This window comes from Poecile atricapillus, chromosome 1, assembly GCF_030490865.1.
Source record: "Poecile atricapillus isolate bPoeAtr1 chromosome 1, bPoeAtr1.hap1, whole genome shotgun sequence".
In the NCBI taxonomy this organism is placed as follows: Eukaryota; Metazoa; Chordata; class Aves; order Passeriformes; family Paridae; genus Poecile; species Poecile atricapillus.
Genome location: NC_081249.1, coordinates 102646176 through 102664329, shown reverse-complemented (window position 1 = coordinate 102664329; position 18154 = coordinate 102646176). Strand labels below are relative to the sequence as shown.

General features: G+C 42.3%; 1 protein-coding gene across 4 annotated transcripts in view; it reads right to left on the bottom strand.

Annotated features, from left to right (window-relative positions):
• The window catches only part of JAM2 (junctional adhesion molecule 2), a 49968-nt gene extending 34655 nt beyond the window's left edge, over positions 1 to 15313 (bottom strand). The window contains exon 1 of one of the 4 annotated variants that reach the window (XM_058829279.1): positions 15038 to 15313. Coding sequence is in view for 1 of the 4 variants with exons in the window: in XM_058828863.1 (XP_058684846.1) it covers positions 15038 to 15092 (55 nt within the window). In the remaining 3 variants the exon portion in view is untranslated. The remainder of the gene's footprint in view (positions 1 to 15037) is intronic. The other 3 variants (XM_058828863.1, XM_058829196.1, XM_058829107.1) reach the window with 3 other exon arrangements.
• Positions 15314 to 18154: the final 2841 nt, after the last annotated feature.

Sequence of the window (18154 nt, the reverse complement as noted above, 5' to 3'; positions counted from 1 at the left end):
CAGGTAAAGAGAGCTGCAGAGAAGGCCTTTATCCTTATGCCCACAAAAGAACCTAAGCAAAGTTATGTGAATATTAAACAGTCTCCCTTTGAGGCCTTTATAGATTTTGTCAAAAGGCTCTGAGTCAAGGTGGAGAGACAGATTGAAAGTTGGCCACTTGTTTTGCCTTGCATTATGTCTGTTAACTGCAATGAAGAATTATTAGTATTAGCTAAAGCCTGCTATCCCTCACTGCATATTCTACCTTGAACTCCTATAGCCATTGCTACAGCACTGGCTCTGGGGACTGCAGATCAAATGCCACTATGCTGCTTTGCAGTTGCTCCTAATAATCCTGAGGTTTTTGGGTCCAAGAAATTAGTAACCAACAACCATTGCTGACTTGTTAATTGTCAAATAGTGGAATTCAAGTTGATAGCACAGGCATGTTGGATACAGGAGCTGACGTTACTGTAATATCTCATTATCTTTGGCCAAGAGATTGGAAGTTGACAAATCCCTCAGGTGCTCCCACAGGCATTGGAGGTGCTACTCTCTGCTTGCAAAGTGAATCTATGATTAATGTTAAAGGACCAGAAAGGAAAAAAGCATTAATTTGTTTCTATGTAGTGCAAAAACCCATCATGGTATGGGGAAGAGATTTGCTTTCTCAATGGGAAGCCAAAATTTAAGTGGGTTTCTAATAGAGGCCACTGAGGCACTCAACACTCTGAAGCTGACCTGGAAAACTGATGCTCCTGTATGGATCAACCAGTGGCCCCTAAAAGATAAAAAGCTGTGTCCTCAGAAAACTAGTGGCTGAAGAACTACAAAAAGACCACATTAAAATCACTGACAGTCCTTGGAACTCACCTTGGAACTCACCTGAAAGCTTCTGACACCTGGCGATTGTTACATGATCTTCAGACGATAAATGCAGTAATTGAAAACATGGGCCCACTCCAACCCGGCCTGTCCAACCTTTCCATGATCCCAAGAGACTGGCCACTTGTTATTCTTGATCTCAGAGACTGTTTTTTCAACATTCCACTCCACCCAGATGATGCTCCTTGTTTTGCCTTCTCAGTTCCAAGCACAAACCTGCAGGAACCACTTCAAAGATATCATTGGCTCATATTGCCTCAGGGCATGAAGAACTAGCCCACTATTTGTCAATATTTTGTAGCCCATGCCTTGTCTCCAGTCCAAAAGCTATTCCCGCAATCAATTATTCTTCATTACATGGATGACTTGCTCATTGCAGCACCAACACAAAAACAAATGGAAGAGACCTGTGACAGCGTTATGACTGAAGTAAAGAAAGCTGGACTGGTTATTTCTGAAGCTAAAATAGAAGAGACTGCTCCCTGGAAATATTTAGGCTAGAGGCTAACAGAACAATCCATTAGGCCTCAGAAGATGCAACTCAAAACCAGTGTTTTTACTTTGTATGACTTGCAACAGCTTTTAGGAGAAATTAATTGGGTCAGGCCTGTGTTAGGAATCACTGCTGATGAACTTCTCCACTTTTTGACTCATTAAGAGGAGACAATGACATCAAATCCCCCAGATCTCTTACCCTAGAGCTTACAAAGCTTTAGAGAGTATCACTGATGCTCCGCAAAATAGACAGGCACATTGTCATGTTCCAAAGAAACCTTTTTTCCTTACAGTTTTAGGAGAAACATTAAGACTTTATGGCCTCATTTTTCAGTGGAATCCTTCTCAAAAAGATCCTTTGTTAATAATTGAACGGGTTTTTCTTTCTTACAGGTCACCAAAAATAATCTTCACATCTTTTAGAAATAATTTCTCAAATTACCATCAAAGGCAGAGCAAGGCTTCTTTCTATAGCAGGTTGCGAATTTGCAATCATTTATTTACCCATGATTAAAACCTGTTTTGATTGGGCAATGCAAAAATCAGAGGATCTGCTATATGCCTTGCTAGTTTTTCCAGGTGTTTGCTCTATTCATTATCCAGTACACAAATTGATTAAAGCTAAATTATGCTACAAAGAAAAACCTCCGATCAGTGAGGAACCTTTAGATGCAATTACTTGTTTCACTGATGGGTCAGAACAAACACACAATTCAGTAATTACGTGGCAAAATAAAAATACTAATGCCTGGAAACAAGATGTTCAGAAAGTTGAAGGCTCTCCTCAAATTGTTGAATTGGCAGCAGCTGTAAGAGCATTTCAGCTCTTTCCAGAACCTTTTAAGCTATATGCTGCTAACATTGTTAAGAGAATTGAAGGATCTGTTTTAAAAGATGTGAACAATGAGAAATTGTGTATTTGGCTTACCTGTCTTTATCAAATTTTGTTGCACAGAACCAATCCTTATTTTGTTTCTCACATTAGAGCTCACTCAGGTCTTCCAGGATTTATAGCAGAAGGAAATGAACAAGCTGATGCACTGGCATCAGCAGCATCGAATGAAGGAGTTGCAGCAGACATTGAAAATCCTGTTTCAGCACTTGCTGCAACTACTTTGCCTAACATTGCTGAACAAGCCAAACTGAGTCATGTCTTTTTTCACCAAAACACTCAAGCACTCAAACAAGATTTTCACATTTCTTAGAGCAAGCACAAGCTATCATACAGGCCTGCCCCGACTGCCAGCTTGTCCAGCCTCTCTCTTCTACAGGAGCCACCAACCCACAAGGGTTGAAGAGCTTGCAAACATGGCAAACAGATGTTACTAAGTACCCTTCTTTTGGGAAATTAAAAAATATCCATGTCTCTATTGACACATTTTCAAATGCAGTTTTTGTTTCTGTACACACAGGAGAAACAGCAAAGCATGTTTGCAAGCATTTTTCACAAATATTTTCCTCATTAGGTATCCCTCAAGAAATTAAAACTGATAATGGCCCTTCATAACTTTCACAAGAATTGGCCACCTTTTTAAATAACTGGAATGTTCACCATATATTTGGCATTCCATACTCTCCCACAAGTCAAGGAATAATAGAAAGAACACATCAAACTTTAAAACTCATTTTAGATCAACAGAAAGGGGAGAAGTTAGTGGATGATGATAATGGTGATGCAAGGAAGAACCCTCAAGACCAGCAACTGACACAAAATCAGAAGGCGCTGGTGAGCCCTTCTCCCTGAAAGACCTTTGTGGCCTAAGAGAAGATTACACCTGACGACCAGATGAATCTATAATTAGTTGGTTAGTCCATCTGTGCCACAGGTGAGGCTATAGTTCTGAATAGTACTGAAGCAAGACATTTGAGATCCCTGTCACACGATCCAGTTATTGACCAAAGAATGATAAGGGGGGCTGACCCTTATCGTCTTTGGGAATGGGTCCTAAAAAGTGTGGCACAAAGATATCTGTGCGCAGATGATCTCTATATAAAGCAAACTCATTAGAAGACCATAGAACAAGAGATTCAACGCTTGAGAGAAATGACAGTGGTAAAGATTGTCTTCAGAGATGACCTAAACACTAGAAATCCAGACTTAGTACCATGTACATCCGTGATGTGATGAAAACTTGTACAACTCGGGCCACAAGAATATGCTTCTGCTTTAACAATGATGAAGTGGGATGACAAGGAAGAGATCATGCTTGATATGGCGAAGAAGCTCTGAGCATATGCAGATACTGTGCATGGCCCCATACATGCAAAAATCACAGCTGTGAAAGCATGTCTGCAGACATTAGAAGACAAGATAGAGAAGAACCACAAGAAACTCAGAGAAGAAATTAAAGACAACCTTCTCTAAATCTTGGCAATACAGATCAAGAGTCCTAGTACTCTGTTGTAGTTGATAGCTTGAAATGTATTTTTCTCATCTTTTAGTTGTGATTTCCCCCCCCACCAGCTTCTCTTTCTCCTAATTGTTTACCTGGCGTCAAGTTACCATGGTTACTGAAGTTTCTCTCCTCAGCACCACGGTGAGAGGCTGGATAGAGTAAAGAGAAGACCCTGCTGGCATTTCCAGCTGCTTGAAGTTTCTTTAGCCCAGGAAAGCACGGGGCTGGGAGAAGAGAGACCCTTCTTTCCAACACGGAAGTTTCTAACTTTGTTTTTCCTGTCCCAGAATGCCTCTGAGCTATGGACGCTGGGAGGGCATGCTTACCTTGCCTTTCTTTCCCCCCTGTGTTGCCAGGAAACCAAGCCCCCCCTCTCTCCCCCTCTGTCCCTCTGTGGAGAATACTCCTACACCTCTGTGGGCATTTGAAGAAGTTGGTGTCTGTTATTTCTTATCTTGGTGTGTGTAACCTTGATTTGTAGAAAGTTTGTAAGATGTACTCACTGAGAAAAATTAGTTCTTTCTCTGATGTTCCCACCCTCCGAGAAACCCTGTTAAAAGAAACCCCCCAGACCCCAAATCCTTTGTCTCTCGTCCTTTGGATTCCCCTTCACAGAAATAAACTGTGGAATGCAAACCAGAGAGAGAGTCCCCCCCTGATTTCTTTACTCGCTCTATAGACTTGAATTCTTGAAGAAAATCAGTGAACCCCACAAACATATGCTGGCTCGAAACTCGAGTGAAGAGAAACCTCATCACTGAGCTAGCCGGGCCACACTCGAAAAGATCGAGTCAGTACTCAACGCAGAAGTTCTCCAGATAGGGAGAGAAAGCTACGAGCTGAACTGTAGTTCTTCCTGCATGACTGTGGAGAAAACAAAAATATGAGATAGATAATCTACTGCTGCTCTGACAAAACAGGTGCATAAATTAGAAGACAACAAAACTCACAGAGGAAGTTCCACCAAAAAAAGCTGCTCCAGTAACCCGTAGCCAAACTGCCAAGTATAACGACGATGACGACATGTCTGATCCCTTTGAAAAAACCTCCAAGACAGATGCACAGAGAAAGAAAGACAACCAGGCTTAAAGGGGCACTCCCTCTATAGCCAGGTAGAGGCTAAAGAAAACCATGTCTTTTGGACTGTGTAGATTCATTGGCCTGGCACACCAGAACCATGAAAATATGAAGCCTTAGTTAACACTGGTGCACAGTGCACATTAATCCCATCAAGACATGTAGGGGCAGAATCTGTTTCTATTGCTGGTGTGACAGGGAGATCATGGGACTTTACTTTAGTGAAAGCTGATGTGAGCCTGACTGAAAACAAGTGGAAGAAACACCCTATTGTGACTGGCCCAGAGGCCCCATGCATTTTGGGCATAGACTACCTCTGAAGTGGGTATTTTAAGGACCCAAACAGACTCAGGTGAGCTTTTGGAATAGCTGCTGTAGAAACAGAAGGTGTCAAGCAATTGAACACCTTACCTGGACTATCAGATAGCCCATTTGCAGTAGGACTCCTGAAAGTGGAAGAACAATGAGTACCAATTGCCACCTCGACGGTGCACCACCAACAGTATAGGACAAATCAAGATGCTGTGATCCCCATCCATAAGATGATCTGTGAGCTGGAAAGCCAAGAGGTGTTCAACAAAACCCACTGACCCTTCAACAGCCCTAATTAGCCAGTGCAAGTGCACAAATCTGAAAATTAATAGATTGACTGTGGATTATCATGCCTTGAATGAAGTGACTCCACCACTAAGCACTGCTGTGCCAGACATGTTAGAGCTCCAGTATGAGCTGGAGTCCAAGGCAGTAAAGTGGTACGCCACTACTTGACATTGGTAATGCATTTTTCTCCACTCCTCTGGCAACAAAATGCAGGCCTCAGTTCGCTTTCACCTGGGGAGGCGTGCAGTACACCTGGAACTGACTGCCCCAGAAGTGGAAACACAGTCCCACCATCTGTCTTAGACTGATTCAGACTGCACTAGAAAAAAGTGAAGCTACAAAACATCTGCGGTACATTTATGACATCATTGTGTGGGGGAATACGGCTGCAGAAGTCTTTGAAAAAAGAGAAAAAATCATCCAGATTCTCCTGAAAACTGGTTTCACCATCAAGAAGAGCAAAGTTAAGGACCTGCTCAAAAGATTCAGTTCCTGGAAGTAAAGTGGCAAGGTAGATGGCATCAGATTCCTACTGATGTCATCAACAAAATCATAGCAATGAATCCACCAGTCAGCAAGAAAGAAATGCAAGCCGTCTTAAGTGCCATAAGTTTTTAGAAAATGCATATTCCTGAATACAGCCAAATCATAAGCCCTCTCTACCAGGGGGCCTCAGGACACACGGCTTGCCTATAGCCAGCAGCTATAGGCTCACCCACGACCCCCCAACTGCTGTAACCTAGTCTATGCAATAAACAGTATCTTAAAGGAGAGCCATCTGAAGTCCCCATCTCTCTGTCAGGCTCTTAAACAGAAGCAGTGGACAGAGACAACCACCTACCCCCCCAATAAAACAACACAACAAAAGAACTCAACCCTGCAACATTAATCACATGTTTTTGTTTCTGAACAGTGCTGAGAAGATATCAAAGATATCTCTCTTTAATATTCTAATACTTTGGGTTTAGAGATAATCCTATTTAATCATTCCTACGAATGTTGCAAACATATGAAATAAGATTGAGTTGTTTATGTGCAGTATAAATTCCTGACTGGAAACTTGTAAATTTCAAGCAATTAAACAGTAGGTGTTTATCTGGCAGAAGTTATTAAAAAATATACCTTCTTCCAGATCTTGTTCCACCCCATCTGCCATGGGCAGGGACACCTTCCACTAGACCAGGCTGCTCCAAGCCCTACCCAACCTGGCCTTGGACACTTCCATGGATGAAGTTGCTACAGCTTCTCTGGGCAACCTGTGCCAGGGCCTCACCATCCTCAGAGGGAAGCACTGCAAGGATTCCTGGCCAGCAGTGCTCCTATGTCCTCCCATACCAGAGCCATCACTTCTCACCCCCACACAGAATTTTCTCTATTTAGGCAAGGAATCAGACTGCCCAAATACAGAATACTGCCTTTTGTTATTAAATTGCTTGGACGGGTTGTTTGAATTCCAGTTTCAGAAGTGCTCAGTGCAACTATTTTTGACAGTTTCAAAGATGAATTAAAGTCTGTTACACTTCCCAAAATCCCAGTCAATCTGGCTCAGGGATACATTAAACAAGAGACACAAACAAGCCAGGAGCTTAAGAGAGAATTCCTGTCCTTTGTGGGTGACCTCCTCAAAGACTGGAGAAAGGGCAGAAAAATCAGCTTAGGTGGCCCAATAGTCTGAAGTGAAAAGAATCAATATTTACTTTTAAGACCATTTTATGGGAACAGTAAGGGTACTAGAGCACAAAAGTGACCCAGAGCATGCACCCATACACACCAATGCATTCTACAGATACAGTTTTAGAGATGTTTTTTGTCTTGGTTTGAAAGACAGGTGCTTGCCAAACTTGGAAATTACAGGGCTTTCACGTAAAGATATGGGAAAAGGAGTAACAGTTCTTTACAGGTGTGTGTATACGTGTATATATATATATATATACATATCAAACAAGGCAGACAACAACAACAGCAGCAACAAACAGAAAAAAACCCCAGAGACCCAATAACAGCCCTCTCTAGTCCATCAAGCAAGCTCCCCTTTGGTGTAGTTATGGTCATAGCCGGCAGGGGTGCTGCTGGCCCCCGGCCGGGCAGGTGCGATGACTCCCCCACGGCTGCAGGGGGCACTGTAGCGTGAGCTCAGCCGCCCCACCACATGGAAATGGTGGCTCAGCCAGCAGGAGAGAGAGAAATGGGGCTCCCTGGCCAGTCCCAGTGCCCCTACGGATGGCAAAATGGAGTATACCAGGAACCTCAGAGCAGAAGGCTGGAACACCTGAGGTGAGCACAACCAGGGTGACAAAACAAGGTGTAGCAAAAACTGGAGCTGTGCCATGTCTGGGTGGGCATGGGCTGTCAGGTTAAAGACCTGAAAGCAAAAATACTGAAGCAGCGGCAGAAGACGGTGGGGCTGCAGAATGGCAGCTGGGAGATGCTCCCTCTACAGTGGGCCAGGGTCCCCAGTTTTCTCCTAATGCACCCAAGCTGATGGTGAGGTTGGCTGTTGAGAAGGTAGAAGTACAATGGCTGCTCTTAGGAGCAAAGGCTCACCCACAGTAGGAGAAGCAGTGAAGGACAGAACTCTGTGGAGGCAGTGAATTCTCCCTGCCACAGCACAAGCCCAACTATTCTCCCCTGATCCCGAGAGAGAGCAAGGAGCTGAGCCCAGCTCCAGTGCCCTGCTCCCCCACCAGCCAAAACCTCACAGTATCTCTGCACCTTCCAAGAGAAAGCCACCCAAGCAAGAGGGTGGCCAACTGTACCCTTCCCCATCCTCCTCCTCTCAGCTACATCTTTTGTATCAAGTATCATCATTATCATCTCTTAATCAGCAAATGGAAGAAAATTCCTTGAGAGAAAGAAAAAAAGAAAAAGGAAAAATCCTAACGTCCAACATTTTTTTACTCATTTTTGCCATCTACTAGAAGGCTTCTGTTATGAGCCAAGGCCTCCAGAGACAAGTACTGTCTATACATTCTAGTGGCAAACTGCTGTCTGACTCACATAATAGGCTAGTTTTCTGCATATATTTTCCTCATATTTTTACAAGTATGCCAAACACAAACACTTGTCCAACTCTAACAAACATACACAAGTCATTAGCATAACAGCCCCAAGACTGTCTTGCAGTTCATACTGGGCACTTTCTGCAGACTGAGATACAATCATTTTGGTTTGTATATTATATTAATTTGAGCAAATGTAATTGCTCAGGAATTTTCCATCATTACCTCCAAGTAATATATCAGAAGTTTGTGAGCAACAAATACATATATATATTAACAAATTTTATTAAAATTATGTCATATCAAAACAACCCTATAATACATAATTTTTCCATCCAGACAATAGTATGTTTTGTTCCCCTTCCAGTGCTCCAGTGGTTTGGATGGGGTCAAAAGCATATTCAATCCTTAAGATGTTAATCCACCTAAGAGCTATGAAATATATCTATTGAAACTTCAAGTTTCTATTGAAACTTGTAGGGCCTATTCTTTCCAGCTCAAATCTGACCATTTCCTACCTCTTTAAACAATCAGAATTAAATTTTCCCACCTGTACCTGAAAACTGCTTAGTTTTGAACTTTTAAGAAGCAATCATTCAAAAAGGTTCATTACCAGTTGGGTTTTTATTTTTCTTGTTTTCCCCTGCAAATAATCTTTGGGAGAAATTGGATGCCTGCTTTAATTTTCATTAACCAGAAAGGTTTACAAACTTACTAGTGGTTCAACAACTATGACTGTTATAGGACTTGTCTTGTTCAGAAATTGCTATTTTCCCCTTCTTTCTCCAAAAGCTCCTTCACTTCCCACTGTTTTAGAAACCAACAAGTGAATAGGACCAAATGTTCAGCTGCCAAGCTTACTTTCTGCCTGGTTTAATAAATTTTATGTAAGCACTTGAGTGCTTGATGATATATTGTGAGCACAGAGGTGACATAACTAATTGGAGTCCTCCAGGAAAAAAAGTGACTTTGGAAATACAGGTGAGCACAAGCACTGGCAATCATCCAAATGCTTCTCCAGCCTCATCTGCTGTCTCATTCTTTGAAATTCATATTCCATTCTCTAAAAAGCCCTAGCATTTAGATGAAGGAAACAAATAATTTGTCTTGATTACAAGGCACCATAATATTTGCTTTAAGCTTCCTGAAGTGTAATTACAGCACAATCACAGTGCTTTGAGGAAGACAGGCTTTTCTTCAGAAATGTTTAACTAAAACTGATGGTTCTTTCAGAAGTACTGGGGATGGGAGAAGACATGCCAGAAAGTAAAACTGTAACAAAGTTAACTTAAAAGTGGAGTGGGAGTGGCGGGAGAGAGGGTCAGCTAACCAGAATAGAATTAATGACCTGAAAAAAATAAACAGCTTCCACATAACATTTCCTTCAGTTTCCATTGAAGTGTTCACCCCATGGTACTGAACTAGACAATAAGAACTTGTAACCCATCTCTTTTCCCACATCTATGCAATACTGCCACAAAGTTATCATGGTGGAGAAAAGAAACAAAACAGCAAAACTAGAAAAACCAGCAATAAGACAGGTCATTGTACACATCCACAAGGACACTATTTTATGCAAATTTTGTTTTGTTTGATACCGTTATATAACTTCAAGTGAACTCCAAGGGAGTTTAGCCATCCCATATGGCCCTGGCAAGCAGTCTGCAAGGACAAATCCAAATGTCTACCTTGTACTTCAATTGCTTTAATATACAAGATATTTATATTGCAATGTGGACATTTCTGGCTGTGAACACATTTCTAAATAACCTTCCTTTACATAAGCATTTGCACTGGAGTCACCTCTAGTATTTCTAAGGGAAAGTACGACACTAAGCCTTACTTTAAGAAAAGTGCTCCTAAAAGGGCTCGCCATGTGCAGGAGCAAGTGTCTTCAGAAGTGCTCCAACACAAAGATTACATTTTGAGTATTGATGCATTCTAAGTAGACCACACCAGATGGAAACTTTTACATCCTAACTGCAGAACTATATTACTAGTTGTTCCTGGCTCTCTGAAAGCACCACCAACCCTAATCTACTCCCCCTCAAACAAAGGAAGCTTGCTTACTGCTACTGCCAAAGGTTCACATGCATGTCACTATCTTCAGTTAAGAAATACTACTATTATTTACTCATGTGAATTTATGAGAAAACTGAATATTCTTAATATCAGATGTACAAGAAGATTCTCCCATACTTCACAAGAGGACTTCTCCCTAGTGACCACCAGCACTTGAGAAGAAACTAAAGCAACTGAGGCACCCTTGGAGGAAGGGTAAATGCCTGCTGTAATGTGTTTAGTTCACTTCTTTAAAAACAGGTCTGCACACACCCCAAATAACATTTGGAGCCAGTGAACACAGACAAGTTTGGTAGCTCTAGGTCATGAAAGATGAAACCAGGTGTTCTGTTAAATCAACCAACTGAAAAGATGATGTCAAAATTCAACTACTTCTACTTCAACTACTTCAAATAATTTGCACTGGCATCAGCCAGTTTCTGAAGCAGGACCTGGCAGCTACCAAAACAGGCTGCTGCAGGAATTACAGGTGTAACACAGGAAATAACCACATAAATATCTTTGTGTAATTCAGTTAAATAGCCAATGGGAAGACCTCATCCAGGCTCAATTATATCTGTTAATCACAGTGGTAGTTTTAAGTCTCATTATTAATGCCAGATGCCCTATGATATTCACAATTACCAGAAATATGTATCCTACAGCATGAACAAAGAATTGTTGCAGCTTTAAAGCTGAGGACCTCAGAGGCCAAGCAAAAACAAAAGCAAGTCCTCCTCTTGCATATATCCACCTTAAAAAAGAAACAAGGAATTGCAACTGTCTTGATGTAACATTTCCAGGCATGTTTCTTATCTCCTGTATACAGTGAGGGAAGACAGCCACCCTCATTTTCTCTTCTGCACATCCAACAGTAGTCTGTGGGGCCAGCAACCTAGAAGAATGATACCATGGGGCCAGCCAAAGAAGAGCTCTCTCTGCCTCCTCTCTGCTGGAGAGAGACAGGAGGGAGAGAGAACAGCAACACTTCTGGCTGAGCCCTCTCAGGAATACAGAGCCCTTTCTAAGCAGCATGCCCAAGTTTAAGGAAAACAGCATGACTTGCTGAAATGCAGCAAAAGCCATGATTTTTGAGAGACAAGCCAGTAACTCACAGCCAGTTTCTTCTGAGCCCTGAGGATCTAAGCAAGAGGGTGAAATTGTAAAGCTTATTAAATAAGCTAGGGGGAAGCATGTACCCCTTTTAAAGACACAAATAATCTTTCCCACCATGTAAATTTGTATCAGTTTTAGACACATCTGGATATCTTGTGCAGTCTCACCAAAGCCATAAATGAAAAATGTTAGGCTGAAGACTAGAAACAAATATTGGTTTTTTTGTACTTAGTTTTCATTTGGTTTTTTTTATATATTAGCAGTTTATTCTCCTCCTACAACTTATGTTGTAGTGTCTAAGAGTCCGTGCATGCTTATAAACCTTGAGCAGCCTGTAGCAAAAAAATACTGCTTCTCACCTAAACCAGCAAGAGAATGGTTCGATTGATGCCTCTTTCCCCACTCCTCCTCCAAAACCAGGCTTTATAGCATTATGTTGAACAGATATTACTAGAGTAATACAGACTCTTATAAATTTAAGAAATCCTATCTTACCTGAATATGGCCTGATTTAGAAATCAGTCCCTACTAAGATAATCCAGCAAACAAAGAGGGTTCAACAGAAGACTGAGGGTTGACAACAGTCTTAATTTTGAGTACATCAGTTGTGTTTCACATAGAGTAAAGAAAGCATCGTTTAAACACTTTCACTGTCAATTCCTACAGCAGTGCAGTCATACTCTATGATTTCTTGTCAGGGTTGGGGGGGAAGAAACAAAAGGGTTCTTTGATCTAGAATCTCTGTATCTGAGTGAAAGATTTCTAAGGAATAGGAATGGAGTTTTCTTAAGCCAAAATAAACAAATAAACAAAATATCACCTTATCTGCTGCTCAAACTACCCCACTGAGCTCCATCAAATATTTAGGTAAGACTGCTATTTATTGCCTCTGCATTGTCCTCACACACACACATTTGTACTGCATTTGCTACCAGCATCACCAGCTGAAGTCTAATTTCAATGTGCACTAATATTAAGAAAAACCACACCTAGACGCTTCACAGAAAGGTCACTTGGTCAGTACATACTATCTCTTCCCATGAGGCCATGATGGTTAATAACAATAATTTCTGTACATATTTTCTTGCCAACAGAGCTCACAAGTCACAAGGTGCTGTGGCACTTTTACAACTTTCAGATGTCAGTTCCAGAAGCTTGTGCTGAGAGAGAAATTGATTAAAGACCCCCAGCATCCTCACTTACCCTTAAATTAAAGGTGAAGGGAAGATTAGCTCACAGAAAGTACAATTTCTGCAGGTCATGAATATTTCTTAGCAAGTTTTCAATGTAAGGCAATCCAAACCTCATCTACCCTGGCCATGCTGATGCCCTGTGACCAACTTACACAGCTTTTAATTTCTGCAGCTCAACTACCACGAAAGTTCTCTACACCTGCTCCTCAATATAACCACAGAACTGTGGAATCATTTAGTCTGGAAAAGACCTCTAAGGTCATTGAGTCTAACCTTTGACCAATGACCACCTTCACAACTAGACCAGAGCACTAAGTGCCACGTCCAGTTGTCTCTTGAACACTTCTAGGGATGGTGACTCTACCACCTCCCTGAGAGCCCATCCCAATGATGGTTTACTACCTTTTCCACATTCTTCCTGATGTCCAACCTGAACCTCCCCTGACTCAGCCTGAGGCTGTGTCCTCTTGCCATGTTGCTGGTTGCCTTGGAGAAGAGGCTGACCTCTATGCTGCTTGTGAGGTATCAACCACAACTTCCTTTTCCTCACCAATTTCTGCCCATTCCCCACCATCTCCAGAGGATGTGGGTCCCACAGAAGAGACTGCTCAGCCCATATGTCTGACTTGGACACCAGAATTACTCAGACTTACTGTTCATGTGAACACACTCCAGCCACAGGAGCAGCAGCAGACTTCTGATTGCCTGAATTTCTGCCTGGGTTTCCTCTGGCTCCCACAAACAATAGGCACCTACAGTCACTCTCTTCATGAAGTGACTTCTTATCAGCACCTTGCTTGTAAATTTCCTTTCCACCTAGTGTTTCTTTGGAATTGGGATAGGAAGAGAAAAAAAGCCCACCGAGAAGAAACTTCCAAGTCTGATAACAATGTAGGTGCCAAACTTGGATGCACTGTATTGCACCCTCGATCATTTCCTTAGCAGTCAAAGCCAGCACTGCCAACAGACAACTAACCAGAAGGCTGAGCAGCCTGAACACACTGAAACCTGTCACCAAAAAAGACCACAGCAGTTTCACCTGCTCAGATATATCTTGCAATTAAGAAGAAATTAAGTTAGAAAACCAAACATTTTTATTATTTTTAGTTACTGTGTGAAAGAGAATTTCTGCATTAGCTGTTCATAAGGTCTTGTAGGAGAAAAAAAGAGAGGAAAAGAAAAATTTCCAAGCCAATGACCTATCAGACATGCATAACAAAGTCCCTCCACTGCAAAACTCTGGGAAAAAAAAAATAAAATAAGGAGTTCACAGACACAGAGCCTTCTGTTAGGTAACGTTGTATTAAAAGGAATTAAATGTAAACCTCAAAATATACCCAGCATCAGTACCACGGATGTTCCATGTCTACAGTGGATTGAGAATCCATCTTGGGCTAGTCCTAGGTGGTCATTTCATTGCAAGACTGTGCTACATAAGTCTTTTCAAAACACTATTTTCATGTACAGCCCTTTCCCAAAAACATCAGTAAGACACAAGAGGCACAGAACAGGATCACTGTAAGACGTGATCTGAAATTGACAGCCTTATCACGACTGGCACTACTAACACTGTGTTAATTCAGTGGTTCTCTGCAGGTATATGGCCCCACAATCTTCTTTTTCCTATTATTTATATGTGCTTTCTCACCGGGGAATTTTTGTCCAACTTATTATAACCCTTCCCTTTTGTTTTTAAGGAGTTAGGACCATAAAAATACTGGAATCTCAAGTCTGTTCCGAAGATGCAGTATCCAGTGCTGGCAACAGAAAACGCACTCCCGCCCCTTGTTCATTCACTTCGTAAGGGCCATAGGAAAAACTATGCAGCCCGCATCTTAAAGTTTGCGCGGCGGCAGACGGCCGCTGACTTGAATTCAACCAGGCCGGCCTTAAACAGGTTACATCTGGGCGAAAACAAGAGACAGACACATGGAAGGAATCAGCGCACACCGCTCCGGCTGTCCCTGGCGAGGGGACGCGCTCGTTTGCGTTCCGCTCTTGGAGACGCGACTTGGCTCCTCTCGCTGCGGGCTGAGGGAGGGGAAGCGACACCTCCAGGAGCCATCCCCCTCAGCACACACACACACACACACGCACATATACACACACACACACACACACACACACAGAGATTTGGCGGGGACCGTCCCCCCACAGCGCAGCGCCGCAGCGGGCCGGGGGAGCTGCCCGAGGCTCGGGTTCGCGATCGCCCTGCGGGACAGGGACAGCCACTTACAGCTCAGGACCCCCAGGCAGACGAGGAGCAGCAGGCGCAGGCTGCGTCTCGCCATCTTCCCGCGGCGGCGGCGGCGTGGGGCGGTGCCCGGCGGCCCGGGGGCTCAGCGCCCGCGGAGCTCCTCCACTAGCCGGCCCTGCTCTACCTCCTCCGAGCCCGGAGCCGCCCCAAACTTTTAACGTGTCCGAGGAGGCGTCTCCCCGCTTGGTGCGCAGGAGCCGGGGCTGGATGCGGGGATGTGCCCTGGCCGCCTCCCCGCCCGCCCTGGAGGGGATCCGCGGCGGGCAGCGGTTCCGGGAGCATCCCTTTCCTCTACCGCCCCCGCAGTGCCCCCGCGCATCCCGGGGGCTGTCTGGTGGTGAATCCAGCAGCTCTTCTCCCCGTTTGGTTAATTCATTGGTTTGTTTTTAAGCTGGGACGTCTTCATAAGCTCAAGGACATTTGTTGCAACAGAATAAACTTTTCGTTAGGAAAAGGTTTAGTTTCTCAAAGAAGAGCGTTTTCCCTGTTGGTGCGTTTCCCTCAGGACCCTCGCCCCCCGGGCTGGAAGTAGGGATAACGGGGTGAAATCACGGTAGATATTCCGGATAACAGAAAAACCGTGTGAGGGTGACGCGCTGTTTTAAGGCAAAAGAAGTCACAGTGACTCCTTCTGCCTGTCTGTACAGCTGGACTGGACAGAGTCCCACCTAAAGTAGGAGATGGGTCACACGGTGACCTTCAAGACCTTTCATGTTACTATTTTATACCAGACTGGGAGGGGTTTTGGTTAAATATACAGGTGGTGTAGTGGCCCTTTAAATTTATGAATCAACGAAAATTACTCATCGTGACAGTTAATAGTGTATCTGAGTAGTTTCCAATGACTTCTTAAAAATACATTACCACTGATGTAAAGCAGTTCTATAACAAGAAAAGTATCACAAGTATTTTTTTTTTTTTTTTTTTTTTTTTGGTAACCAGAACAGCAATGTCGGCTATATTTTGTTAGAGGGCAACAAAATGAAGGAAGATCATTTATAAATAAAATCTCTAACAGCTATTTTAATGGAGAGCGAGGAAGTAGGATGCTATGATACTCTTCATAGCAAAACCTTTTTAGTTTGTTTTTCATGTGGGAAAATTGTATACAGAACACAAGTAATATTTCTTTAAAAATTTTTTATACATATATGTATGTATGTATGTCCAGTATATATTACTGGTATCATAATGTGCATTTAATTAAACCAAAACTGTCCCACTGAAAACAGAAAAGTTTTTTGTGTGTCCCAGCACATCATAGCTATAGGCATGTACAAAAGTTCATTGATTTAGGACTGCTTTACTATTTAGTCAGACAGTGATGGAAATGTTGTCTTGATTTAACATTTAAATATATGGCAAGAGTGGTGGAAAAGTTATAAACATGGGGAATGTTAAGAAATGGCAATATGGAATTAAATTAAATGATGGGCGATATGTTATTAATACTGATGGTTGATGAAAAACGAACTTTTTCCTGTTCATTGTTTCATTTCTCTTGCAAGTGAAGCAAATTCCTAGTGCACAGGATTGCTTCCCCCACATTTTTCTGACTTTTTCTAGTATAGTTCATACTTTCTTCCCATTCCCTTCTTTTAATTCAGCAATGACTACACCATGGTTTCTCTGCTTGCTTCATACAACTGCAGGAAACACCAGCAATTAAATGTCAGTATTTTGAAAGCATTTACAGAATTAATAGAAAAGTTATTGTAATACATATACTTATTTAATATATACACTTTTTCCTCTATGTACTTTGCTCAACAATGGTATTCTTAAAAATACTGTTAAGCACTTTGTTAGAAGACCACAAGACTGCTATCCATATTTTTTATCTTTTAAACTTGAATGTAGTAGAAATGTTTTCATTAAATAACACATAGAACCCAAAATGGAAGAATTTGTTTGAGATGCTCAGTTTAGCAGTTATTCTTGGAGAACTTTCCATAGACACTCCTTTTCAGAATAAGAAAAATAGTCTATAATTAACATCTGCACACAAAATGCCTGTCAAGAATATCTGTCTTATTTTGCGTTAGCTGTTCAAGTTCTTCATATAGAAAAACCTTGAAAAAATTTGTGTAATTGCAATATGATTTCAAGATTTGGATGTTTTGTAAACCCAGGAATTAATAAAATGAAAGACTGCCCTCATTTTATTAGACAATATTTTAGATAAATGAACATTCTTACATTGCAATGGAATTCTTCCTCTTTTTAATGAAACTTTCTATTGCAAATGTGGAGTGCTGATGATAATCTGTTCTAATAATAAGTTTACCTCTTTAATTATTGCACCATCACTGTGTTATGGTCCAATTTTTAGAGTTATTAGAAATGCCTCTGCTTGACCATATGCCAAAGTCAATAATATGGGTTTTATTTAATAGTAAATAGGAGAGAGACTGGGAGAAAGAAAGAAATAGAAAATAGGTGGGGGGACAAAGAGAGTGACAGAGGTAGATCAAAGAAAATATCACCACTATGTGAATCCCAATGATGTTCTGTTCATCCTCTCCAGCTGGTCTTCTCAGTGGTGAAGGTCGCCCCCTGAAAAACATAGGATCCAATGGATTAATATACACTCAGACAAGCTTGGAATGCCCAGGTACCTCCCCTAGGGTGGGGAGTTTGACACAGTTTCTTGTGGCAGGTTCTGGATCTATTGCATCACTTTGCATCACATGCAGTCCTGTGGTGCAAGGCCTCTGGGGAGCGCTTTGGGGATCTTTGATGGATTATGACACCCCCTCAACTGCCTCTCACATGAATGTCCCATGGATGTGGCCTGTGGGGCTGGAGGTTTCACAGCTGGGACAGTCTGTGTGAGGGAGAATGCATGTTCACTGCCTCTGACAGAGGTTACACCACACATCCAAAACCTCCTCTTCCCCCCTCGGTTGTGGGGGAGTCTGTGTAAACCTGGCCTCTGTGGGCTGTGGTCTCCCCAACCCCAAACCCAGCCAGGGATGATTCTCTGCTGTGTTTAGCTTTCTTGTGGATGCATTTCTTTCCCTCAGCCTTGTTTGTTTCTCCTTAGACTTAAGATGATTGAACATAATGTTGCCCTTATCTAGGTGGCTTAACTCA